Source organism: Macaca fascicularis, chromosome 1 (assembly GCF_037993035.2).
Source record: "Macaca fascicularis isolate 582-1 chromosome 1, T2T-MFA8v1.1".
In the NCBI taxonomy this organism is placed as follows: domain Eukaryota; kingdom Metazoa; phylum Chordata; class Mammalia; order Primates; family Cercopithecidae; genus Macaca; species Macaca fascicularis.
This window is the reverse complement of record NC_088375.1, coordinates 182845020-182872878: the sequence shown is the minus strand read 5'-3', so window position 1 is coordinate 182872878 and position 27859 is coordinate 182845020. Positions and strand designations below refer to the sequence as shown.

General features: G+C 42.2%; 2 protein-coding genes across 6 annotated transcripts in view; both read right to left on the bottom strand.

Annotated features, from left to right (window-relative positions):
• Window positions 1–18932, bottom strand: part of NRDC (nardilysin convertase) — a 100968-nt gene extending 82036 nt beyond the window's left edge. For 3 of the 5 annotated variants that reach the window (XM_005543383.5, XM_074006792.1, XM_005543384.5), the window contains exon 1: window positions 18480–18932. In XM_005543383.5, coding sequence (XP_005543440.1) covers window positions 18480–18820 — 341 coding nt within the window. In that variant the 5' untranslated portion in view covers window positions 18821–18932. The remainder of the gene's footprint in view (window positions 1–18479) is intronic. The other 2 variants (XM_015435942.4, XM_074006789.1) reach the window with 1 other exon arrangement.
• A 2426-nt stretch (window positions 18933–21358) lies between these two features.
• On the bottom strand, window positions 21359–21910 carry LOC102123081 (tubulin-specific chaperone A). The gene has a single exon (XM_005543382.4). The coding sequence runs from the start codon at window positions 21880–21882 to the stop codon at window positions 21556–21558; it is 327 nt and encodes a 108-aa protein (XP_005543439.1). The 5' UTR covers window positions 21883–21910; the 3' UTR covers window positions 21359–21555.
• Between the last annotated feature and the right edge of the window lie 5949 nt (window positions 21911–27859).

Below are 27859 nucleotides of genomic sequence, written 5' to 3'. Positions count from 1 at the left end.
AAGACCAGCCTGGGCAACAATGTGATACCCCCATCTCTTAAAAAAAAAGAAGCTAGAAATGATTAAGCTCAGTGAGGAAGGCATGTCAAAAGCCAAGATCAGCTGAAAGCTTGGCTTCTTGCAGCAATCAGTTAGCCAAGTTGTGAATGCAAAGGAAAAGTTCTTGAAGGAAATTTAATGTGCTACTCCAGGGAACATATGAATGGTAAGAAAGCAAAACCATCTTACTGCTGACAGGGAGAATGTTTTTGTGATCTGGATAGAAAATCAAACCAACCACTACTTGGCCAGCTTACTATAATGGCCAATTATATACCAAAATACAGTCGTCCCTTGCTTGGTATACAAGGGGGACTGGTCCCAGGATCTCCCCTGTATATCCAAATATGCACACACTCAAGTCCTACAGTCTGCCCTGCAGAACCCATATATACAAAAAGCTGGTTTCCCATCCTGAGAATACTTCATTTGCGAATCCCCTTTGGTTGAAAATTATCAGCATATAAGTCCAGTTCAACTGGTGTTGCTCAAAAGTCAACTAACTGCACTAGCTATCTGTATGCTGAACTGAAGAGGGGAGGGATGAAAAAGTTAAGCTAAGCATGCCCCAGGTCATTCTACGACACTCACTTACCAGATGTTACTCCTTTTTTGGAGAGGAGTAAGAGAGAAAAAGGGGCCAGGTGCGGCGGCTCATACCTGTAATCCCAACATTTTGGAAGGCTGAGGCAGGAGGATCATTTGAGGCTAGGAGTTAGAGACAAGCCTAGGCAACACAGTGAGACCCCCATCTCTAGTAAAAATAAATTAATTAAGCAAATTAGCTGGGCATGTGCACCTGTAGTCCTAGCTACTCGGGAGGCTAAGGCAGGAGGACTGCTTGGGCCCAGGAGTTTGAGGCTGCAGTGAGCTATGATCATGCCACTGCACTACAATCTGGGTGACAGAGTGAGAACCCGTCTCTAAAGGAAAAAAAAGAAGACAAAGAGGTTAAAACCATTACCTGGCCGGGTGCAGTGGCTCAAGCCTGTAATCCCAGCACTTTGGGAGGCCGAGACGGGCGGATCACGAGGTCAGGAGATCGAGACCATCCTGGCTGACATGGTGAAACCCTATCTCTACTAAAAAATACAAAAACTAGCCGGGAGGTGGCGGGCGCCTGTAGTCCCAGCTACTCAGGAGGCTGAGTCAGGAGAATGGCGTGAACCCGGGAGGCGGAGCTTGCAGAGTGAGCTGAGATCCGGCCACTGCACTCCAGCCTGGGCAGCAGAGCAAGACTCCGTCTCAAAAAAAAAAAAAAAAACCATTACCTTAGCAAAGTCCCTCCACATAGAACCTGTGATTTCCCATATTATATAGTAGTTTCAAAGGAAAAAAAAAACAGAGGGGAAGAATTAGTAAAAAATACATACATATGTATATATGGCTTTTTCCCCCGACCAATAAAACACATCCATCTAGAAGCAGTGGCTCATGCCTGTAATTCCAACACTTTGGGCAGCATAGGTGGGAGGATCACATGAGCCTAGGAGTTCGATGCTGCAGTAAGCTATGATGGCACCACTGCAGTACAGCCTGGGTGACACAATGAGATCATCCCTTTAAAAAAAGACAAAAAAAAAAAAAGAGAGAGAGGTTGAGTGTGGTGGCTTATGATTGTAATCCCAGAATTTTGGGAGGCTGAGGTGGGAGGACTGCTTGAGCCCAGGAGTTCAAGATCAGCCTGGGCAACAAAGGGAAACCTCATCTCTGCAAATAATTTTTAGAATTCGCCAGAGGTGGTAACACCTGTGGTCCCAGCTACCCGGGAGGCTGAGGTGGGAGGATCGCCTGAGCCAGGAGGTTAAGGCTGCAGTGAGCCATGATCATGACACGGCACTCCAGCCTAGGAAACAGACTGAGGAGGTCCTGTCTCAAAAAAAAAGAAAAAAAAAAGGCTGGGAGCGGTGGCTCATGCCTGTAATCTCAGCACTTTGGGAGGCCAAGGCAAGTAGATCACATGAGGCCAGGAGTTTGAGACCAGCTGAACCACAAAACCCCATCTTGACTAAAACTACAAAAATTAGCCAGGTGGAGTGGCATGTGCCTATAATCCCGGCTACTCGGGAGGCTGAGGCAGGAGAATCGCTTGAACCTGGGAGGCAGAGCTTGCAGCAAGCCGAAATCGGGTCACTGCACACTAGCCTGAATGACAGAGCAAGACTATGTAAAATAAAAAAAATTAAAAAAAAAAAAGCAAGCAATAACCAGAAAAAGTAGAAAATTTAAAACAAAGTATCACATCACTGTAGAATTTCTTCAGAGAAGTTCAAAACGAGGCCAGGCATGATGGCTCAGACCTGTAATCCCAGCACTTCGGGAGGTCACAGCAGGCAGATCACTTGAGATCAGGTGTTCAAGACCAGCCCCTGGCCAACACGGTGAAACCCTGTCTCTGCTAAAAACACAAAAGTTAGCTGGGCAATGGTGGCGCATGCCTGTAGTCCCAACTACTTGGGAGACTGAACCAGGAGGATCACTTGAACCCGGGAGGTGGAGGCTGCAGTGGGCCAAGATCACACCACTGTACTCCAGCGTGGGTGACAGAGCAAGACTCTGTCTCAAGAAAAAAAAAAAAAAATTAGCCTTTGGTGCAGATTTAATAATGTTTCTTTAATGAATTCAACCTAAAATTACAAGACAAAACAGCACTTAAGTCATTTCAATCAACAATGATGTTTGAATCACAAGTAATGGCAAGCTGCTTCATATACTTCCTGTGCTATAAAAAGTTAAAACAAGAAGCAATACCTCCATTCCCCCACAAACTATGGTTTCAGCAGTGCCTTCCAGACCTTGTTGCAATCACGAGGAAACTTCTATATTTCAAAGTCCAATTAACTGTGCAATTGAGGAGATTCCACCTAATTTAATTGGAAGTGACTGATCTATAGTGTTTGATCTATTTAATCTATAATACATGTTAAAAGGAAAAAATATCAGAGAAGAACCTAATAGAATTATATAAATATTTTCCAAGCAATGAGTATGCTCAATTAAAGTCATATACAGATGCTCCTCGACTTACAACAGGGTTAGGTCCTGATAAACCCATTTTGAGTTGAAAATACTGTAAATTGAAAATGCATTTAACCTAACCTACTGAACATTAACAGTTTAGCCTAGCCTACCTCAAATATGCTGAGAATGCTTACATAAGCCTACAGTTGGGGAAAATCATCCAACACAAAGTCTATTTTATAATAAAGTGTTGAATATCTCATGTAATTTATTGAATACAATACTGAAGTGAAAAACAGAAAGATCATATGGGTACTCAAAGATCAGTATCTCCTGAATGCATATCACTTTTTTGCACCATGGAAAGTGGAAAAACCCGGCCGGGCGCGGTGGCTCAAGCCTGTAATCCCAGCACTTTGGGAGGCCGAGGCGGGCGGATCACAAGGTCAGGAGATCGAGACCACAGTGAAACCCCGTCTCTACTAAAAATACAAAAAATTAGCCGGGCGCAGTGGCGGGCGCCTGTAGTCCTAGCTACTCAGGAGGCTGAGGCAGGAGAATGGCGTGAACCCAGGAGGCGGAGCTTGCAGTGAGCCGAGATCGCGCCACTGCACTCCAGCCTGGGCAACAGCGTGAGACTCCGTCTCAAAAAAAAAAAAAAAAAAAAGAAACTGGAAAAACCCTAAGTTGAACCAACATAAATTAGGGACCATCTGTACTCATAGATTGCTATCAGTATTTCATATTAATATATTGGCAGTACCTAGCTGTGTGGAAAGACATTTTCAAAGATAGAATATGTAAAATCTCATTACAAATCAGACTTAACAGATGAACATTGGCAATTGACTGACGAACACTTAATTTTGAATCCCAATAAAGCAAAATGTTATCCCAATAAAAATTCCGTCATTCTTACTAGAACTGTATTACCAAAACATATACTATATTTTGAACTTCATAAAAATTTTCACCAAAAATTTGCAGAAATTTGTTTTCTTTTTTGATATACAAGTACTTACATAATATCCTCAATTTTGCCTCCTGACTGACAAAGCCCAGTGTTTATTAGCTGGACCTTTTACAGAAAATATTTGGTGATCTCTGGGATTTATACTTTTTTAAAAGTATGACTGGACAACTGGTTATCCATAGTTTTAAAAACACAGTAGGCCGGGCGCGGTGGTGGCTCACGCCTGTAATCCCAGCACTTTGGGAGGCCGAGGCGGGCGGATCACAAGGTCAGGAGATCGAGACCACGGTGAAACCCCGTCTCTACTAAAAATACAAAAAATTAGCCGGGCGCGGTTGTGGGCGCCTGTAGTCCCAGCTACTCGGGAGGCTGAGGCAGGAGAATGGCGTGAACCCGGGAGGCGGAGCTTGCAGTGAGCCGAGATCGCGCCACTGCACTCCAGCCTGGGCAACAGAGCGAGATTCCGTCTCAAAAAAAAAAAAAAAAAAACACAGTAATAAAATTAGATTTTTGCCAGGCATGGTGGCTCACACCTATAATCGCAGCACTTTGGGAGGCCAAGGAGGGAAGATCACTTGAGGCCAGGACTTTGAGGCCAGCCTGGCTAATATGGTAAAACCCTGTCTCTACCAAAAATACAAAAATTAGCCAGGCGTGGTGGCACATGCCTGTAGTCCCAGCTACTCAGGAGGCTGAGGTGGGAGAGTCACTTGAACCCAGGAGGCAGAGGTTGCAGTGAGCTGAGATCACGCCACTGCACCCCATCCTGGGTGATGGAGTGAGACCTCATCTTAAAAAAAAAAAAAAATTAGATTTTTTAATGTTAAAAAAAATACTGTCATAAAATTTTTAGAATAAGATACCAAAAGTGCAAACCATAAAAGATCAATAACTGATTAAATTCTATGACTTTATAAACAAGGAGCAAACATAAGCTATGGACTTAGAGAATACATTTGCAACTCATATAATCAACAAAAAATTAGCATTCAAAATAAAATGAATTTTTACAAGTCAAATTTATAAAAAGAAAAAACAACCCAATAGAAAAGCAGGCAATTCATGAAAGGAGAAATCCTAATGTCTAGAAAGTATGAAATAATGCCTGATCTTACTAGTAATAAGAGGAAATACAAATTTTTTAAGTTTTGGGGGGTTTTGTTGAGACAGAGTCTCACTCTGTCACCCAGGTTAGAGTGCAATGGCGCGATCATGGCTCACTGCAACCTGCACCTCCCCGGGTTCAAGCGATACTCCCGCCTCAGCCTCCCAAGTAGCTAGGATTACAGGCAGCTGTCATCATGCCTGGCTAATTTTGGTATTTTTGTAGAGATGGGGTTTCACCATGTTGGCCAGGCTGGTCTTGCACTCCTGGTGATTAACCCGCCTTGGCTTCCCAAACTGCCAGAATTATAGGCATGTGCCACTGTGCCCAGCCTAAGAAGATTTTTTACGAAAGAAAAATATAGACTGATCTGAGTACATACAGTGGTATTCACAACTAAATGATGCCTTCTCCGGAGCTGCTTCACTTGACTAGCCTTTAAAAAAAAGTGAGAAATAAAATTTTCCACAGATCAGTAATTTTTTTTAAACCTAACAATATCGACCAAGCATGATAGCTCGTGCCTGTATTCTCAGCACTTTGGGAGGCCGAGGAGGGCAGATCAGGAGGTCAGGAGAACAAGACCATCCTGGCCAACATGGTGAAACCCCAGCTCTACTAAATATACAAAAAAAAAAAAATTAGCCAGGCATGGTGGCAGGCGCCTGTAGTCCCAGCTACTCGGGAGGCTGAGGCAGAAGAATTACTTGAACCTAGTGAGCCAAGATCACGCCACTGCATAGCCTGGGCAATAGAGGAAGACTGTATCTCAAAAAAAAAAAGGAAAAAAAAATAGTTTTAAATTAGCTGGGCGTGGTGGCAGTCCCAGCTACTCCAGAGGCTGAGGCAAGAGGGCCCCTTGAGCCCAGTACTTCTAGGTTACAGTAAGCTATGATTCCAGCACTGCACTCCAGCCTGGGCAACAGAGTGAGAACTGATCTTTAAAAAAAAAGAAACTAACAATACCAATAACTGCTAAAAATGTAAGCACGTAAGAAGCAGGAACTCTCATGTTCTATTGGTGTCAATGTGAAAGAGCACAACCCATCAGAACAGTACTTTGGCTATATCTAGTGAGGTTAAAAATGAGTATACCCAGTCATTTCACCTATAGGTATCATTTCACTCATAGGTATGTGCCCCAGATAAATTCTCAAATGTGTGCACAAGGAACCATATACAGTTCTCTGAAACACTAGAAACAACTTAAATGAAAATCAAAAAGAGAAAAGATAAATTGTGGCATAGTCATAAAACAAAATATAACAGAAAATTGTAACCAAATGACAATAGGAAAATAATGATGTATTCATCAACAAAATATTAAACATTGGTTAACACAAATAACTAGTATTACACTGATTGACATGGATAAATCTCAAAGCAATGTTAAACCAAAAAACAAACAAAAAAAAAGATTATGAGACATCTAATGTGATACTTTTCTATTTCTATGTTTTAAAACATGCAAAAACAATGATATATACTGCTTAAAAAGTATGTTTACTAAAAAGTATACAACTATAGACAGAAACGGTATGGTATATACATGAAATTTAGATAATGGTTAACACTGAAAAAAGAAGACAGAGAAGGTAACGGGAAGAGGCAACATAAAGAGGGTTTCAACTGTATCTGTAAGGTTTTGTTTCTATATATATGTATGTTTTATATATACATACATGTTTTCTATATAACATATATGTCATATATATTCAAAGACAGGGTATCAGTCTGTCGCTCAGGCTGCAACACAATGACGCGATCATAGCTCACTGTAACCTCAAACTCCTGGGCTCCTGCGATACTCCTGCCTCAGCCTACTAAAGCACAGGGATTACAGGCATGATGAGCCACTGTGCCCAGACTAAACATTATGTTTTGATCCAAACAAAAAACAAGAAAAGTGACCAAACAAACAAAAAACTGAAAAGTATATCTTTATGTAACAAGCCAAAGGAGAAAAGGAAGAAGACAGAAATGGAAGCAAGACTTTAAAACAGGCACTACTCTAGGCACTGGGGATATAAGCAGTAAACAAAACTAATTCCTTGCCCTTGTGATGAAACATTCCAGTGCAGGAAAACGACAATGCACAAGTAAATTTATGTCAAATGACAGTAAGTGCTATGAAAAAAAAAAAAAAAGAGTAAGAAAAAACATGAAGATAGGAAAACAATAAAATTTATTTTATACGTGCTGATATTTAAAGTCATGAGACTGGATAACATAGGGAGTAAGGGTAGATGAGAAGTCTGAAAATTGAGCCCTAGACAATCCAAAATTTAGAAGTCAGGGAAATGAGAAGAGATCTGTGAATAAGCAGGAAGAGAACTATGAACAGTGGTAACCTGAAAGTCAACTGATCAAAGCATTTCAAGAAGAATGATGCACTATGCAATATGATGCTGATAGGTTGACTAAGATAACTTGAGAATTGACCAATGTAAAGATATTAGTGACCCTGAACTAGCTATTTCAGTGTAACAATAGTGGCAGAAGTCTACTCTGAGTGACCTTAAGAAATAATGGGAACAGATGAATTACAAACTGCAAGTACAGATAACTCAACAAGTTTTGCTACAAAGTTACCAGAGAAACTGACTAGCCAGAAGGACATAGCTCCAAGGGGATACAGAATAAAGAAATTTTTTCTCCTGAAGATGGAAACAATTACAGTGTATTTGTATGCTCCTGGGGATGACCCAGTAAACGACAAACTGATGATGCAGGATGGAAGAACAATTGCTGGAATAATTAGTGGAACATAAAATGTATAAGGAGATGGGATCCAGTGCACAACTGGAGAGTAGAGGCAGGTCTTAGGAGTACAGACTATTCATTTATTAGTAACAGAAGAGACCATATGCAAAGACTCAAAGAAACAAATTCCCTCCCTTCAAAAATTTCAACAGAATAGAATGGAAAGACAAGTAATAACTACAAAAATATGAAATCGCTTGAAAAAAAAATTGCTACATTGCTAGAGGGCCACACAAGAGTCACTAACTACATGTGGGAAGGGACTACTGAAGGAAAATAGAAAAGAGAGGAGATACTCATGCATGAATTCAAAAGGCAAATATGACCAAAGAAAACATGTGCCAAGAAAAGGAGCACAAAATAGCACAACAGAAGATAAAGATGAAGATAGAATGTTAAGAACAAAATAGGCGGCCTTGGACATCACCTGCCATTATGAGAAGTTTGTTAGAAGGAATGAAATGAGAGAATACAATCCATTTATACTCTAATTACTGCTTAGTACCTATTCAGTAATGTATTTTCATAGAATAGCACTTAAATCTATCATGTAGTAACAGTACTGTCTGGCTGGGCACACAGTGGTTCATGCCTGTAATTCCAGCACTTTGGGTGGTCAAGGCAGGACGATCACTTGATTCCAGGATCCAGGAATTCGAGACCAGCCTGGGTGGCATAGTGAAACCCCATCTCTACAAAAATTAGTCAGGTGTGGTGGTGCATGCCTGTAGTCCCAGCTACTCAGGAGACTGAAGTGGGAGGATCACTTGAGCCTGGGAGGTAGAGGTTGCAGTGACCTGAGATCACACCACTGCACTGTATCCTGAGGCAGAGTGAGCCACCATCTCAAAAAATAAAATAAGGCATAGAAATTATTTAAAATGTTACCAGTGGTTAATGCAGCGTAGAATAATTATGGAGAATTCTCTTTTCTTGAGATAGGGTCTCACTCTGTTGCCCACACTGGAGTGTACTGGTGTGATCATGGCTCACGACAATGTCAAACTCCTGTGCTCAAGCCATCCTCCCACCTCAGACTCCCAAGTGGCTGGGACCACACCAGCTTGGTGGTGCACACCACAAAGCCCAGCTAATTTTTTAATTTTTTGTAGAGGTAGGGTCTTGTTTTGTTGCCCAGGCTGGCCTCAAACTCATGATCTCAAACGATCCTCCTGCCTTGACTTCTCAAGATGCTGGGATTATAGGCATGAACCAGTGCACCCAGCCAGAATTCTTAAATTTTCTTTTATCTAAGGTTCCTTCCCTATGATGACCACATAATACTTCTTTATTGTTATTTAACACTTATCTTCCTGTAACTATGAAAAAATAAATAAAACAAAAGTCAAATCTCCCCTTCCTTTCCCCAGAGAAATAAGCTTGCTGAATACCATACCTAATAATTTCTGTACATATATATGAATACGTTAAAAACTATAATTTAGGTAAACATATAACAGTAATGTTTTTTCCTTTTACAAATGTAATTATACATTTTGTTTTGCCACTAGTTTTCATTCAACAATAAATCAGAGGAGATCTATTTCAATACATAAAACCACCTATTCTTTTTATAGCTATGTATTATTTTCATTGTAAAACTGTATCATAGTTTAATCTTTATTCAACCAATGGAAAACAAAATTGTACCAACTTTTTACTACTACAAAAAATGCTACAAAGAAAGCTTTATTCATGGCCTTAATCCAATAACTGTAAACATATAAAAACAGTAATGGCTAACATTTGAGTGCTTACTATGCCAAGCACAAGCTTCCACATAAAATACATAATATCAACATATGCATCTGTACTATTTGTATTATTTGTACTTCTGTAACCTGTCCATATTCATTTTCTCTGAAAATCAATTGCTTTAAAACAACTGGCCAAAATACGCTTAAAACAAATTTTTTTTTTAGAGATGGAGGGATCTCATTTTGTTGTGCAGGCTGGTCTTGAACTCCTGGGCTCAAGCCATCCTCCCACCTCAGCCTCCCAAATAGCTGGGATTATAGGCATGTGCCACTGTGCCCAGCTTCAGAATACAATTTTAATCTAAGAAATTTCTGGCAAAATATCCCCATGGGTTCTGTGAAAATAACTGGCATGTAAGCACTCATGCATTCTACAAATATTATTTGAGAACCTAAAATGTGCTAGATATTGAGTGAATAAAACAGACATGATATCCGTACTCGTGGGCATTTAGCCTTGCAAACATTTAAAGTGAATTAAGTGGAAAGCAAAAAGAAAAGTGAAGAGGCAAACACATCAGCTACAGAAAGACTAGTACCATTTGTGTCAACACACAATTATAACTGATTCTTAAGCCAGTCTGCCACATCCTATGGATTTAAACTACTGCTTTAATCTTAAAATACTGCTTTATCATTTCATGCTCAGGAACCCACAAATTTTCTTAGTATTTACCACGTATATACTTCACCCATTTTCTACATTAGCTATTTCAAACCTTCACACTCAAGGCTTCCCCTATGCATCCCACTATTTCCCCTAGTTTCCCAGAGGACCACCTAAGTACATTTTAATGACTACTTTACAGAAAAGGGGGGAAAGTTACCATTTCAAGTTTTCACTGCCTGCATCCACACTAATTACAACTTCCTTCGCTCTAAGTGAAGATATTTTCTCATCTCTCTAAAATGAGTCTCTCTGCATATGTTCTTAAGATTAATCCTGTCACCTCACAACTATCTAAGGATCTATTACTATTACTAGTAATTTATTACTAGTAATCTATTACTGTCTGTATCTTCAGCATCTCTACTGATTCTTTTTTTCTCAAGCAAGGCATGCTCACTTCTTATTCATCTTGAAAAAAACACTCTTGCTACAATGTACTGTTTTTATCCTAAAATCTCCTCTCATCCCTTCCCCTTTAAAACCAAACAATGTGTACCTCGCCATTCAAAATTTCTCACTCTTGGTCGGTCATGGTGCCTCACGTAATCCTAGCACTTTGGGAGGCTCAGACAGGTATCACTTGAGGTCAGGAGTTCAAAATCAGCCTGGCCAATATGATGAAACGCCCTCTCTACTAAAAATACAAAAATTAGCTAGGCATGGTGGCACATGCCTGTAATCCCGGCTACTTGGGAGGCTGAGGCACGAGAATCGCTTGAACTCGGGAGGTGGAAGTTGCAGTGAGCCAAGACCATGCCACTGCACTCAAGCCTGGGTGAAAGAGCCAGACTCCATCTCAATCAATGTCTCACTCTCCATTCATCCTTAACTCACTACACTCTGGTTTCTGCCTCCATATCACTCCTTTGAAACTTTCACCAGTAGTAATTTCTTGAGTCTCCAAAAGAGACTCAGGCCTAGTACTACTTGACCTCTGTTTTATCTATCATCACTCCTTGCTTCAAGCATTCTCCTCCACTGGTTCATTAAAAAAAAAAAAGCCACTATCAGCTGCTTCCCGACTGCTCCTTTTCAATTTCAATTGTTTATGGGTTGCTCTTCTTCTGTGTCCTTATGAATATTCTTAGACTTAGAGACATGAGTTGACTTGCTAAAGGTCACATACCAGTAGATTGCAAACTAGAAACACAAATGACAAAACAAAAGTCATACTTTACATATCCCTATCTAGCACCTATTATATTTAATGCATTTCAGTTTCAGTATCTGCTCCCTGACTCTCCTATAGCAGATCATAAGCTTCTTAAAAGCAAAAGAGTTTTTACCATCATTCAGTTCTTTAAAAACAGGGCGTTTTTGTTTGTTTGTTTTCTGTTTTGGTTTTTTTTTTTTTTGGCTTTTTTTTTTTTTTTTTTTTGAGACAGAGTCTGGCTCTGTCGCCCAGGCTAAAGCGCAGTGGGCGTGATCTCGATTCACTGCAACCTCTGCCTCCTGGGTTCAAGCAATTCTCCTGCCTCAGCCTCCCCAGTATCTGGGATTACAGGCACCCACCACCACGCCCAACTAATTTTTGTATTTTAGTAGAGACAGGGTTTCACCATGTTGGCCAGATAGGTCTCCAACTCCTGACCTCAGGTGACCCACCAGCCTTGGCCTCCCAAAGTGCTGGGATTACAGGCATGAGCCACCGCACCCAGCCAGAAAAACAGAGAGCTTTTTTGGGTTTTTTTGTTTTTGTTTTTTTGAGACAGAGTCTCACCCTGTCGCCCAGGCTGGAGTGCAATGGCACAATCTCAGCTCACTGCAAACTCCACCTCCCAGATTCAAGCAATTCTCCTGTCTCAGCCTCCCAAGTAGCTGGGATTACAGAGGCACGCAACCACGCCTGGCTAATTTTTTGTATCTTCAGTAAAGACAGGGTTTTACCATGTTGGCCAGGCTGGTCTTGAACTCCTGACCTCATGATCCGCCTGCTTTAGCCTCCCAAAGTGCTAGGATTACAGGTGTGAGCTACCGCGCCTGGCCAACAGAGAGCTTTTTAATGCTAAATCTTATTTTCCTAAAACACACACACACACACACACACACACACACACATTTTAGTTATAAACAATATATACTCTTTCTATTCTTATTAGCCCATCAGCCCACATTAAAGAAATCAGTCAGGCCCAGTGCAGTGGCTCATGCCAGTACTCCCAGCACTTTGGGAGGTCAAGGTAGGCTGATTGCTTGAGCTCAGAAGTTTGAGACTAGCCTGAGCGAAATACCATCTCTTAAAAAAAATACAAAAATTAACTGGGCATGATGGTGTGCACCTGTAGTCCCAGCCACTTAGGAGGCCAAGGTGGGGAGGATGGCTTGAACCTGGTAGGTAGAGGCTGCAGTGACTTGAGATCATGCCACTGCACTCCAGCCTGAGTGACAGAGCCAGACTGTCTCAAACACAAAACAAAACAAAATAAGGAAATCAGTCTAAGGAATAGTAAGAGACAAAAGATATGTTTATAAAAGTTATACTAGTTTTCATAAGATTTAACATACTTCGACCTTAAAAGCACTTATTGTGTTAAATGAGTTTGAATCGCATGAAGTAATACCCAGGTTACCTCTACTTTACAAGACAAGTGGGAGTGCAAAAAAAGAGATTTGGATTCATTTGTTCATTTATATCAGACTAATGAATTGTTGTCAATCTCCTGGAATTTATGCACATGGAAGTCATAATGATTTCTCTGTAGCTGTGAGATTTTATTATCATTTTAGCAATATTTGTGTGTCTGTGTGTATGTGAAACGAAACACACACAAATGAAATTACTGGCTCACGTATTGAATGAAGCATTACTGTTCCAGGAGTTTTCGTTGCAAATATCAACAAATAAACCTATGTTCTTCCCATCCAATACAAAAAAAAAAGTTATCTTATTTCCTGGTGTATAGTTTTCTTCTGATACCTTAGATTTATATAAAGCTTCTGCTCAGTATAGGTGCTGCCAAAGTGAGCAAAAGGCTTCTGCTCAGAAGTGAGCCACTTCACTAGCAAACTATTCAGGAAGCCAACAAACGTTAGTGTTCTCAATGCAACTGTTCCGCTCACTTGAATTGTGATCCTCCTCCTGTTCAACAGCATACAACAGTAAACAACATAATATTCAGAAATAGCCTGTACCTTATTCAGCATATACCCACCCATTATTTTCTATAATATATTGAAATTTTATTTTATTTATTTATTTATTTTTGAGACACAGTCTTGCTCTGTTACCCAGGCTAGAATGTAGTGGCGTGATCTCAGCTCACTATATCCTCTGCCTTCCGAGTTCAAGCGATTCCCCTGCCTCTGCCTCCCAAGTAGTTGGGATTACAAGCGCCTGCCACTACAACTGGCTAATTTTTGTGGTTTTTTTGTTTTTTTTTTTTTTGTTTTTTTTTTTTGAGACGGAGTCTCGCGCTGTCGCCCAGGCTGGAGTGCAGTGGCGCTATCTCGGCTCACTGCAAGCTCCGCCTCCCGGGTTCACGCCATTCTCCTGCCTCAGCCTCCTGAGTAACTGGGACTACAGGCGCCTGCCACCGCGGCCGGCTAATTTTTTGTATTTTTTAGTAGAGATGGGGTTTCACCGTGGTCTCGATCCCCTGACCTTGTGATCCGCCCGCCTCGGCCTCCCAAAAAGTGCTGGGATTACAGGTGTGAGCCACCGCGCCCGGCCAATTTTTGTATTTTTAGTAGAGACAGGGTTTCACCATGTTGGCCAGGCTGGTCTTGAACTCCTGACCTCAGATGATCCACCCACCTCCGCCTCCCAAAGTGCTGGGATTATAGGCATGAGCCCCCACGCCCAGCCTGAAAATTTATTAAGATAACCATCTCCTCACTTGTAACAGTCTGACCAAAATTTAAATTAGAAGGGTTTGCCCGTCGGAAGTTTATGTCTTTTCAGCCGGGTGTGGTAGCTCACGCCTGTAATCCCAGCACTTTGAGAGGCTGAGGTGGGCAGATCCCCTGAGGTCAGTTCAACACCAGCCTGGGCAACTTGGTGAGACGCCCCCCCCCCACCACCACCCCCCATCTCCATTTCTACAAAAAATTAGCCAGACATGGTGGGGCAGGTTGTGATGGTGCCTCTGTACTCCAGCCTGGGCGATGAATTGAAACCTTGTCTCAAAATTTTTTTAATCATTAAAAAAAATAAAAAAGAAGTTTATATACCATTTCATTTGTTCTTTCCTCCTCCATAGAAATACAGATCATTTTACAAGCAGGTTAAACATGGAGGGTGTTTTGTACTTGTTTTATTCAATCCAAAATACCTAACATTAAGTGTTCTTCATTGTTAAAATTATTTACTATTCAGAGTGCACCACGGCCAGGCCAGGTGCAGCGGCTCACCTGTGCCTATAATCCCAGCACTTTGGGAGGCCAAGCAGGGCAGATCATCTGAGGTCAGGAGTTCGAGACTAGCCTAGACAACATGGCAAAACCTCATCTCTACAAAAAATTAGCTGGGCATGATGGCACGTGCCTGTAGTCCCAGCTACTGGACAGCCTGAGGTGGAAGGATCACCTGAGCCTGGGAGGTCAAGGCTGCAGTGAGCCATGATCATGCCCCTGCACTCCAGCCTGGGTTACAAAGTGAGATCCTGTCTCAAAAATAAAAATAAAAATAAAAAATAAATAGAAAACACCACTACTAATCCTGCCCAACTAGAATTTCCACTCAACGCCAATAAAAATTTGAGTATCAATTCCCAACCTGAAGTCCCTTAACCCTTCTAGAAGGGAAGGGAATCAACACTTGGTGAGCATTTAATACAGATCTCTAAAAAAGCGTAATAGGTGTCCTGGAAATACGCCCAACATTTCAAAAAAAGCTGAATACAAATTACACATATGCTGAAGTAAAATTCCACAGGTTATTAATAAATGAAGATTGGTAAATCTTTCAAGATATTATTTCACCACAATATTACTCTAAACGTGTCCTCCTCTGGCACTTATTCAAAAGACATATAATATGATGCTATGTACTGTAATGGATCATGTACAAAATCCTACTGAAATACAATGGAAGGAGGAATTAGTTCTGCTTAGAAAGACTTCACAGAGGGAATATCTCAGCAGAATCTGGAAGGATAATTCAGCTCTCTGGGCTGCAGATGCCTCCTAAGGGTGTTTCTGGTTACAAAAATTCACAGAATTGAATTTGGGTAAGTCTTTAAAGATCACCTAGTCCTGAGATTTTCCACCTTTATTTTAAACTAATAACATCTTTTCTTCAAAAGTCCAATTGAAACTCCAGTCTATAAAACAGGTAATACGGAAGAACTGCTCTTTTGAAAGGGGAGGGTTATTGAAAAACACTGTTGTTCTAACCAACCCCCTTCGTTTTTAAACTAAGCTGAAACACTAAGAAGGACAATGACTTGGCAAAAGCCATATAAAGACAAAAACACAACAATTATTCAAAGAACAACTCTTAAGCATTATCTCCTCTTTGAAGTCTTTCCTTTCTCCCCCGGTGGAATTTACCAATGTATTTCATTCCTCAATATATCTAGGACATACTTCCATTATGGCTTCTATAAAACTTTAGTGTCCTAATTTTATTTACTTGTTTTTTGAAACAGCTAAGGGATCTTCCTACCTCAGCTTCCCAAGTAGCTGGGTCTACAGGCACACACCACCACACCCGGCTAATTTTTTCTGTGTAGAGACAGGGTCTCACTATGTTGCCCAGGCTGGTCTCGAACTCCTAGGCTCAAGTGATCCTCCCAATTCAGCCGCCCAAGTGCTGGGATTATAGGCATGAGCCACCATAACAGTCTCTAATTTTTTTTTTTTTTTTAATGTGTCTGTGTCTCTACTGTTTTCCCTGAAGGCATGTACTGGCTCAATCATTTTTGTATATTCACCCAGACTAACATTTATCACATTGACCAAGTTTCAGAAAATATTTAATCTAGCTTGGTGCCTGGCACAGAGTAGGACTTAATAGGTATCTGTCAAACAAATTTACCAAAAATGAGGTCAGTAAATGAAATAACACATCTAAAGCAGTTACAACAGTAGCTGAAACATACTGTATATTCCATAAACATTAGTTATTATGTAACTTTATATAGACAGGAAAAAACCCTGAAACCATTATTGAACATTTGATCTGGAAGGCAAAAACTAAGCACCTTTAATCAAGTTTTCAACTTGCTAATTTATATATTGCCAATACAGGTTGAGTATCCTTTATCTGAAACACTTGGGACCAAAAGTATTTCAAATTTTGGATTTTTTTGGATTTTGGAATATTTGCGTATACACAATGAGGTATCTCGGGGATGGGACCCAGTATAAATGCAAAATTCATTTATGTTTCATATATACCTTATAAACATAAACTGAAGATAATTTTATACAATATTTTTAATAATTTTGTGCATGAAACAAAGTTTGTGTACATGAACCAACCATCAAAAAGCAAAGGTGTTAGGTGTGGACTTTTTCACTTGTGGTGTCATGTTGGCACTCATAAAGTTTTGGATTTCCAAGCATTTTGGATTTTTGGATTAGGGATACTCAACCTGTACAACCACCTCTTTGATGAGAAAGCAAAAATTTAGCTCATTTATAAAGACCCCTTGACTCTGGCAGCCTGGGGAAAATGTATCTAGACTTGAAGTGACAGGAGAAATTAGGCTGGTCCTAAACTTGGGGCTAAGTCACTTCTTTCTAGACCTCAGTTTTGGTCATCTGTCAAAGAGGGGTGGTGGGAAGTGGAAAAGATTATAAGGTTCTTTCTTGCTCTAATGCTGTAGGGGCTTATAACAAATTTAGAGCTAGAATCCTTCAGTTTTCAATTCACATGAACAAGAACTTTGTTAAAAATCAGCAAATGGGCAGGGCGCGGTGGCTCACGCCTGTAACCCCATCACTTTGGGAGAAGAGGCGGGCGGATCACGAGGTCAAGAGATGGAGACTATCCTGGCCAATATGGTGAAACTCCGTCTCTACAAAAATACAAAAAATTAGCTGGGTATGGTGGCGAGCACCTGTAGTCCCAGCTACTGGAGAGGTTGAAGCAGGAGAATCGCTTGAACCCGGGAGGCGAAGGCTGCAGTGAGCCGAGATCGCGCCACTGCACTCCAGCCTGGTGACAGAGCGAGACTCCGTCTCAAAAAAAGAAAGAAAGAAATCAGTAAACGATACACTGAATTTGGTGTCAGATAGTAGGGGTCATTATACCAGTTCTGTTATTATTTAGCTGTGTGATTCGAAGCAAGAAGCAAACCCTCTGGGTCTCAATTTCCTCAATCTGTTCAACAAAGTTGTTGGACAATATAAACTCTATTTAAAATACATCAAAGTCCAGGCCTGGCACAGTGGCTCATGCCTGTAATCCCAGTACTTTGGGAGGCCAAGGCAGGAGGATTCCCTAAGCCCAGGAGTTTGAAATTAGCCTGGGCAACATCGCAAGACCCAGGCTCTCATTAAAACACACACACACACACAAGATACATCATAGTCACGATACTCCATGAAATAAGCTACCTCTGAAGGAAATATTCAGGTGGGGACTGAATCACCAATTATTAGAAATGTTTAGAGGACTCCCGCACAAACCAAAAGTAGAGAATTTCAAGATTAGAAGAAACCTTACAACTCACCCAACTGAGACCCAAGTCCTCTCTAATATATTCCTGGAAGAGGTCGCCCAACCATTTTGGTAACGGAGAACTACCCATGGAAACAAGCCACTTCAATTTAGGCCAAGTATGATGCAAAGTTACTTTACTGAAGCCACACCATCCTCTGGTAACTTTCGTCCACTAGTTTCATCTATCACTTAAGCGTCCCTCATATATTTTGGATAGTGATAATACGCCCCTTAAATATCCTGTCCTCCAAAATTAAAGTACCCAACTCCGTCAACCTTTTCTGGTAACATGATACCAAGACTCCCTCACCATTCAGGCTGCGTTCCTCAAAGAAACCTCCATTCTTGCTTTAGCGACTGTATTCAAATGACTCGATAAGCTTCTCCCATTCTGACATCTTAGAACCCAAGATTTCCCACTTGCCCAGCTGACACCACAGGGAAGCCTCTAATCACGCTTGCCACCTCCACCCACGAAAGCATTTGGGGTGGAAAGTGTGCCCTGTTGCTCCACTGGGAGACATGGAGACAAGAAGTCACGGCGGCACCGACAGAGAAGCCGGCACACTGTTGGCCTCCCCAGTGCAAGCCTCCTCCCTCACCGGTATTGCTTGGGGTCGCTGGGAGACTTGACGATCTCAGGGTCCCCGGCATTACTGAGAGACCCCCTCCGTCCCTCTTCCTCAGATTCATCCGCTCCTAGACGGGCAACCCGGCTGTTCTCGCCCAGATCCTGTCCATTGGGCTGCAGGTCAGGGCAGCTGCAGGTAGACTTCGCCTTGTTCCTTCCAGGCATGGCCAGAATAGGAAAGGATCTGGCAGGAGCAGAGTCTTCGCACCGACCCCGCGTTTCGATTCGCCAGAGCGCCGCAAGCTCCCGCCCGGCCTCACACAACTTCCTCCGGGTGGCACAGACTGCAGCAACAGTGACTCTCCTCAGCATTCACCACCAAGCTGGAGCGATGGACATCCCGCTTCCCAGGACCCACCTCCTCCGCGTTCCAGAGGCGGTGGCGGCCGGCGCTGGTGCTGCCGCAGCCGCGGGGAACAGGCCTGAACCCCTCCCCCAACCCAGTCTCCCTCACGCCGACTTCCCTCATCCCTCCGCCCTCCCGGCCGCCGATGACGCTCCTGATTTTAGCCAATCATGAGGCAAGAAAGTAGTCACGCTCACGTAAGCAACCAATGAGAACAGGAAAGGAGAGGAACCAACGTGACCCGGACTGATTCTCGGAACAACCAGCGAGCATTTCGAAACCCAAGTGGGCGGGGCGAGGGAGAAGAGGCGGAGAGAGTGGCGCGGAGGACGACGGAAGAAGGGCACCTGGCGCGTTTATGACGTATGCAGGGAGTGTTTTGTAACAACCATTGAGTAGTCCTCCGCGTCTCATAGAAAAATATTCCCCTAATGAGAAAACTGAGAAACGAGTGCAGAGAATTAATTCCAAAGTTTTAAAATTTCCCATTCGTGTCATAGTTTGACTACCCTACCCCTCGGACCCAGGGCAAGCCTTCGGCTGTGACTCAGCACGTAAAAAACCAGAACGCCGGAAGTATTTTCCTACACCCGCCGGATGGACGCTACTTCCCAGCGCCGCAAATACTAACTGGCTCTTTTCTACCCTACAGCCGGCCGTACGCTGGTGGGGTTTCATCCTCAAGGCCTAAGAAAGTGCGAAAAAGACCGGTCTGGACGTGCTCACTCTTCTGTGCGAAAACATTTTTTAGCTCCTCCAGCCTACTGTTAAATTCGGCCAATTTTTGAGCAGCTACAGCGTCTGCTGCCCTCAAGTCTCCTTTCGCAGTTTTTCCAGCTAGCAGTGGCCTTTGGTGAGCAATGTAAAATGTGACGGAAATACAAACATAAATGAAAGCTAAAAAGCAGCCGAAATTAATAAGATGCACTATACTGACACCATGGGGTAAGAGATCCTAGCTCATGCATATGAATGAATGGAGAAAGACTTGAAGCAGGGAGATGTGTTGGTAGTTACTGTATCTTCGAGGTTTTCGAGACCTCTTCTGAGTTCCAAATGCAAGGAATACAACCATGAACAAAATAAAACTTGCCTTAGGCTGGGCGTGGTAGCTCACACCTATAATCCCAGTACTTTGGGAGGCCGAAGCGGGAGGATTGCTTGAGCCCGGGAATTTGGTACCAGCCTGGGCAACATGGTGAGACCCCCGTCTCTACAAAATTCTTTTTTTAATTTAGCCAGGGGGGGTGGTGGTGCGTGCATGTGGTCCCAGCTACTCAGGAGGCTGAGACGGGAGGAACGCTTGAGTCCGGGAGGTCGAGGCTGCAGTGAGCCATGATTGCAACACTGCACTCCAGCCTCATTGACACAGTGAGACCCTGTCTAAACAACAACAACAAAAATTTTAAGCCTTGCCTTCGTGGAGCTTGCATTCTAATGGGAAGGAACAGTAAAATATGTCAACTAAAGAAAATCAGGCTTTTAAATAATTCAAGTTAGCTTTCTTCAGAAGTCTGACTGAGGACTGCCACCTGGGAGAGTCAGAGAGTTTTTTAGACTGCTCCAAAGCAGTGTTTCAGCCCGCAGCTTATATACAGGTGGTGGCCGCTCTGCATGTGCTTGGAAGTTAAATCAAATGTGCTTAGAAGGGCTGTGGTGGTGGCTCGGGCCTGTAATCCCAGTGCTTAAGGAGGCTGAGGCAGAAAGATTGCTTGAGGCCAGGCGTTTACAACCAGCCTGTGTAACATATCAAGACTCTGTCTCCACACACATAAAAAAAAAAAAAAAGCAAGGCGTAGTAGAACATGTCTGTAGTCCTAGCTACGGGAGAGGCAGAGGTAAAAGGATTGCTGGAACCCCTGAGTTTGAGGTTACAGTGAGCTATGATTGTGCCACTGCATTCTAGCCTGGCATTCTAGTCTAGCATTCTTGCTGTAACAGAGCAAGACCTTGTCTCTAATAAAAAAGAAAAAAATGTACTCAGGAGTTACACTAGAGCAAAATCTCACGAAGGTTTGGGTGGAAGAGAACACTTGTTTATAGATTATGGAGGCATAGTCATTAATCCTGTCAGACATGTAGAGGGAGAGGCAAGGTCGAGGATCGTTGGATTTATCTTTTCTAAAAATGCAGTAATTCAGGCAAGAGACATGGGAACTTGTGCTCTATCCTCCTTATCTTCAGGGTATTCTGGAGGGCTGTGCATAGTCACTGTCTGAGGCTGTGAAATTCTGCTGGCCAGAGAGTTTGTGAAATTCTGCTGGTAAACAGAATGAGCAGACATGGCTTCTTATGTTTGCTACTTTGTCTCACATGTCCAAAAAACAATAAATGCAATGAAGACAAATTGTATGGGATAGGAAGATAAGGAGCTAGGGAGGAAGGGTACAATGATTTAGGTAGAAAATGATGCAACCTAAACTGGAGCAGTAGATGAGGTAAATTGAAAAATACTGTTCAAATATCCCAGTTTGTTTCCATACATCTCTTCAAGAACTTACCAGTTTTTATTTTTTTTATTTTTATTTTTTTTAGATGTATTCATTTATTTGACATATTAAATTAGACAAAGATACATACGTAACCAGATAAAAGCAATCACATTCTCACACTACTTGAACACACAGCAGTGGTCAAAAATAATGGATTGTAAAATGGACCCCAGGATTCAATGCAAAAACCACCCCATAAAAGAAAAGTTTCAGGCTTCTAACTTCACTGAATCCAGTACTAAACGTGCTTCTTTATATTCCTCAGTTTCTTCCAAGTCTTTTTCACATTCTAATATCTGTTGAAGATCCAAATATGCGGCTTCCAACCTGCGCTGGCAATCTGGGATCATCATCCGGGATTCTTGTAGGATCTCTACCTGCTTTTTAATGTCATAATTTTCACCATCTTCAGCTCTCATTTTTTCAATCTTTTCTTCCTGTTGTTTTGCCTCTTTTTCATACATCACTTTTTCTTTGACCAACCGCTTCACCACGCCGGTCTTGATCTTGATCTGTCTCACGCGAGGTTCGGCCATGGTCCCTAGAGCGCCGCGGGAAGGAGGGGTGAAGAACCAGGCAAGAACTTACCAGTTTTTAAACTAAGCAACTCCACTAGACTTCCCTTCTTCAGAGCAGGAGGTTGTTGTTGGTTTTGTTTGTTCGTTTAGAGATGAGTTCTCACTATGTCTATCCAGGCTGGTCTCAAACTCCTGGCCTTAAGCCATCCTCCCACCTCAGCCTCCCAAATCACTGGGATTACTATAGGCATAAACTACTGCATCTAGTTCACAGCAGTGGTTTTTAATTAAATTTTTCTAACTAGATACAAAGGTGGGCTGGATCCAATGGCGTGTGTCTGTAGTCCCAGCACTTTGGGAGGCCGAGGAAGATGGATGGCTTGAGCCCAGGAGTTTGAGACCAGTGAACATAGAGAAAACCCATCTCCACAAAAAATACAAAGAATTAACTGGGTGTAGTGATGCATGCTTATAGTCCCAGCTACTTGAAAGGCTGAGGTGGGAGGATCACCTGAGCCCAGCAGGTCAAGGCTGCAGCAAGCCATGATCATGCCACTGCAGTCCAGCCTGGGTGATAGAGTGAGACCCTGTCTCAAAAAAAAAAAAAAAAAAAAAGACAAAGATTGCATCCTGAAGTGTGAGCTGCTTTATAAAGAAGTCTCTGGCGGAGGTTGCAGTGAGCCAAGATTGCACCACTGCACTCCAGCCTGGGCGACAGAGCAAGTCGCTGTCTCAAAAAAAAAAAGTCTCTTTGTGGTGGCGGGCGCCTGTAATCCCAGCTACTCAGGAGGCTGAGCCAGAGCATTGCTTGAACCCGGAAAGTGGAGATTGCAGTGAATGGAAATTGTGCTACTGCACTCCAGGCTGGGCAACGGAGTGAGACTCTGTCTCAAAATAAAAAATAAAAATAAAAATAAAAGTCTCTGAATCTTACCGGTTACCAGACTGTAGACATATGGTAACACACACAGGAAAAATACCTCTGATGCTGAGCCCAACACAATTCTAACTCCATAGCACACATGAGGCAGTCCATTCTTCATTCAGCCAACAAATTGAGCTCGTGGTATGTGCCAGACACTGGGAATACAGTGATGAACAAGAAATTTTCCTGTTCTCTTGGAACATAAAAGAGAACTAGTGGGAGAGACAGACATTAAACAAACACACAAATTTTAAATTTGTAATTGTGAGTAGTTCTGGAAAGATATATACAAAGGGACCTAGACTGGTCAGAGAGTTACTCTAAAGAAGAGAAATGGGCCAGGCACAGTGGCTCACCCCTGTAATCCCAGCACTTGGGGAGGCAGAGGTGGGCTGATTAGATCATGAGGTCAGGAGTTTGAGACCAGCCTGGCCAACATGTTGAAACCCTGTCTCTGCTAAAAATAAAAAAATTTTTAAAAGTTTAGCTGAGCATGGTGGCATGCGTCTGTAATCCCAGCTACTAGGGAGACTGAGGCAGGAGAATCACTTAAACCTGGGAGGCGGAAGTTACAGTGAGTCAAGATCGTGCCACTGTACTCCAGCCTGGATGACAGCGAGACTCCAACTCAAAAAAAAAAAAAAAAAAGGGATATTTAAATTAACGTTTTAAAAATATATAGGAATTGGGTGTAGGAATATACATACTTGTTCAAAAGCCCTGAGAAAGCAAGTCAGTATGGCTAAATTTTAGTGTACTAATCTGGAATCAAAGGGGAAAGGAGTCCATGGTCGAGATCATATAGAACCTTCTATGAGTAAGAGGTCATTGCCTGATCTCTTATATATCACTGGATCCCCAGCTTCTAGAATAGTTTCTGGCACACTGTGGTACTCAGTAGATAATGGTTGAACAAAAGAAAAGAGAGGGTATGATCACAAGTGTTTTCCAAGTAGACCACTCTGGCTCATATATGAAAAACATTGGATAGTGGGGGCAAAGGTAAGACTGGAAGAAAAGAGAGCAGTTAGAAGGCTGCTGAAATAGGCAATAGAAGATGATACCTTGGATTTGAGGAGTGATAGTGGTGATGGAAAGATGTAGGTAAATAATATGTATTCAGGAAGTAGAATTGCCCAGGTTTAGGTAGTAATTGATTTGATGTGGCAGAATGAAGAGAGAAGTGTTAGGTATAACTCCCTGCTCTCTGGTTTTCTGGATGGATTGATAATGGTGCCAGTAACTCAATAAACAGGAAATTCTGAAAAAGGAGCAGTTTTGGTAGGAGAAGAGTATACTAGCTCAGTTTTGGACATATTAAGTTTGAGTTATTCATGAGATACACAGATGAAGAACAGTTCTGAAGCTCAGAAAAGAGACCTAAATTGGACATAAAAATTTGAGGTTTATTGGTTTCTAGGTGGTAACCAAAGCTTATTGAATGAGATCACCTACATTGAGATTGGGAAGTGAAGAAAGGGCCCAAGGAGAAAGCCTCAAGGAACTTATAGAAGAGGAAGAACTCACAAAAGAGACTGAGAAGGAACTACCAGGGTGTTAAGAAGAAAACCTGTATGATCACAGGAAAAATACCTCTGATGCTGAGCCCAATACAATTCTGATCCCACAGCACATGTTAGAAGTGTCAGATCAGAGGCCTGGTGCAGTGGCTTATGCCTGTAATCCCAGCACTTTGGGAGGCCAAGGCAGGGGGATCAATTGAGGCCAGGAGTTCAAGACCAACCTGGCCAACAGGGCAAAACCCTGTCTCTACTAAAAATACAAAAGTTAGCCAGCTGTGGTGGTACACGCCTGTAATCCCAGCTACTTGGGTGGCACATGCCTTTAATCCCAACTACTTGGGAGGCTGAGGCGAGAATTGAAGTCCGTCTCAAAGAAGAAGAAGTCTCAGATTAGATATATAAAATATAAGAATTGGCAAGGGATCTCAGAAGTATTTTAGTCTGGTGTCTTCAGATATAAAGATAAATACCTATTCAGATGAAACTCACAAATGACCAATGGGCATAGCCAGGACTTCCAAACCAGAAGTATTGTTTTCCTATTTAAAATAATTTAGAAAGTTACCATCTTTCATTTGTATTATAAAGAGTATTCCTCAGAAGAAACAGGTAAATTAAGCTATTACTTTGTTTTTGTTTTTGTTTTTGTTTTCCTTTTTGGAAACAGGGTCTAGCTTTCTCACCCAAGCTGGAATTCAGTGGCATGAGCATGGCTCACTGCAACCTCTGCCTCCCAGGCTCAAGCGATTCTCCTGCCTCAGCCTCCCGAGTAGCTGGAACCACAATCACAGGCATGCACCACCATGCCTGGCTAATTTTTTGTACTTTTTGTAGAGGCAGGGTTTCTCCATGTTGTGTGAGCTGGTTGTGAACTCCAGGGCTCAAGTGATCTGCCCGCCTCGGCCTCCCAAAATCCTGGGATTACAGGCATGAGCCACTGCGCCCAGCCAAAGTATAACTATTATATAGGAAACTGAGGGCCAAGGTTGCAGTGAACCAAGATTGTGCTACTTCACTCCAGCCTGGGCAACAGAGTGAGACTCTGTCTCCAAAAAAAAGGGAAACTGAGGCATCAGAAAGTTAAAAAGAACTTGAGATCCCCAATAAAGTTAAAGAATACAAGATTATAATTTTTAACCTCATTTACTGAGACGTTCTCTTTTCTTTTTTGAGACAGGGTCTTTCTGTGTCACCCGGGCTAGAGTGCGGTGGTGCATTCATAGCTCACTGCAATCTCAACCTCCTAGACTCAAGCAATCCTCCCACCTCAGCCTCCCAAGTAATTGGGACTACAGGCATGCACCACCGTGCCTGGCTAATTTATTTTTAAGAGATGGGGGTCTCACTATGTTGCCCAGCCTGGTCTTGAATTGCTGGCCTCAAGCAGTCCTCCCACCTTGGCCTCTCAAACTGCTGGGATTACAGGTGTGCACAACTGAGCTCAACCCAGACTTTTTCTTTAAGTTTATTTTTAATTTTTAAATATTTGTTCGGTTTCAGACCCTGACAGACTTTCTTAGAGTGTAGTATTTAAAGGCTTTTTTACATTTCCACTTCATCTTCAGTCACCCTAAACTCCTTTCCATTTTTACCTCAAGGATTTCCCTCCCATCAGATTTGGTGAGTCTTGTCTCCCTATTATTCTGGTGAAAGTTTAGAAATCATGAAAATTAAAAACAGCTCATTTCTGTGTTCGATTCCTGCCTTTGAAAGTTAATTTAGTCAATGCAATGACTCTCTATCTGCAAGAGGGACAGATCTGAGCCTTACTTATTTTTTAGATAAGTCTCACTCTGTTGCCCAGGCTGGAGTGCAATGGTGTGATCTCAGCTCACTGCAACCTCTGACTCCCAGGTTCAAGCAATTCTCTTGCCTCAACCTCCCAAGTAGCTGGGATTACAGACATGCGCCACCACACCTGGCTAATTTTTTGTATTTTTAGTAGAGATGGGGTTTCGCCATGTTGGCCAGGCTGGTCTCGAACTCCTGACCTCAGGTTATCCACCTGCCTCGGCCTCCCAAAGTGCTAGGATTACAGGCGTGAGCCACCGTGCCCGGCCTGAGCCTTACTTTTAAAAATTAAAAGATAAATTATTCTTAATTATCCATCTTTATAATTGAAAGTCAGGATAAGGCAGAAATGTGAAATGTTGATTCTACATTGAGTAGATTGGAATGGTATGAGCCCATTAACGTCTTAAACCCAAAATTGCTTTAATGTCTAAAATTCCCCCATTAGTGATTCATGTCCCTTTTAATAACTCCTGTTAAATGCCAATAACACCCTCGAAAGGAGTGAGAAACTAACCCATTTTGTGAATGGATATGTTTTATTTCCTCTAGTTTGAAGCACACTCTAGGCAGCTTCAGATCACTATGAACCTGGGGCAGGTGAAGAGATTGCTAGATCTAGGGGGAAAGACATAGAAAGAAGAGGTAGGTAACAAGAGAAATATTACCCACTTCAACATTTTGTCCAGGGCCCATGCTCTAAGACATTATACCTTTGGAGCTCTAGCTATTAATTGTCCCACCCACTTATTGCTGTCCACATTTGACAGCTTTGTATCTAGGTCAAGAAGTAGGCATGTTCTTATGGAGTCTTCTCCCTGAAACTGAATGTGTGCGCAATATACCACGTAATTTGTGTGATGATAAAAATAGTTTTCTCAGCCAGGCATGGTGGCTCACACCTATTATCCCAGCACTTTGGGAGGCCAAGACAGGTGGATCACCTGAGGTCAGGAGTTCGAGACCAGCCTGGCCAACATGGTGAAACCCTGTCTCTACTAAAAATACCAAAATTAGCCGGGCATGGTGGCTCACGCCTGTAATGCCAGCTACTTGGGAGGTTGAGGCAGAAAAATCCCTTCAACACAGGAAGCAAAAGTTACAGTGAGCTGAGATTACGCCACTGTATTCCAGCCTGGGCAACACAGTGAGACTCCATCTCAAAAACAAACAAACAAAGTTTTCTCCTATACTAGAAACATAGTTCTAGAAGAATTTGATGTTCAAAACTTCATGATAAATTAGAAGTGACTCTAAAAAATATGACAAATGGAAGATTATTTTATCACAAATCCAGCTAAGTTGCTCCTCCTCTCTGGACTAAAGATACACATTTTGATGCTCTGCCTGGAAAGAAGAATGTGAAGACACAAAATGATATTTAAAAATCTAATTATATTATTTGCTTTTAAGAAACCCATCATGGCATTCTTTTGCACTTTGAATAAAATCCAGCTGCTTGCTATCACTTATATGGCTTACTTATTAATTATTTCTGTGCTTCCTCTAAGTCTGCCATCTCATCTACCATTCAGCTTTTTGCTCCAGTCCACACTGGCTTTTTAATGTCCTTCAACACACTAGAGTAGTTCCTGCTTTAGGGCCATTACCTCTGTTCCTCTGCCTGGAGTGTTCTTACTCCAAATTTTGCATAGCTGAGTTCTTCACACCAGTCATATGTCAGCAAACATGTCACTGTTAAGAGAGGCCTTTTCTTATTCTACCTAAAATAGTACTGATGGTCAGGCATGGTGGC

Coding starts and splice junctions, on each gene's coding strand:
- LOC102123081 (XM_005543382.4), bottom strand. CDS start 21,882: ATGGCCGAACCTCGCGTGAGACAGATCAAGATCAAGACCGGCGTGGTG.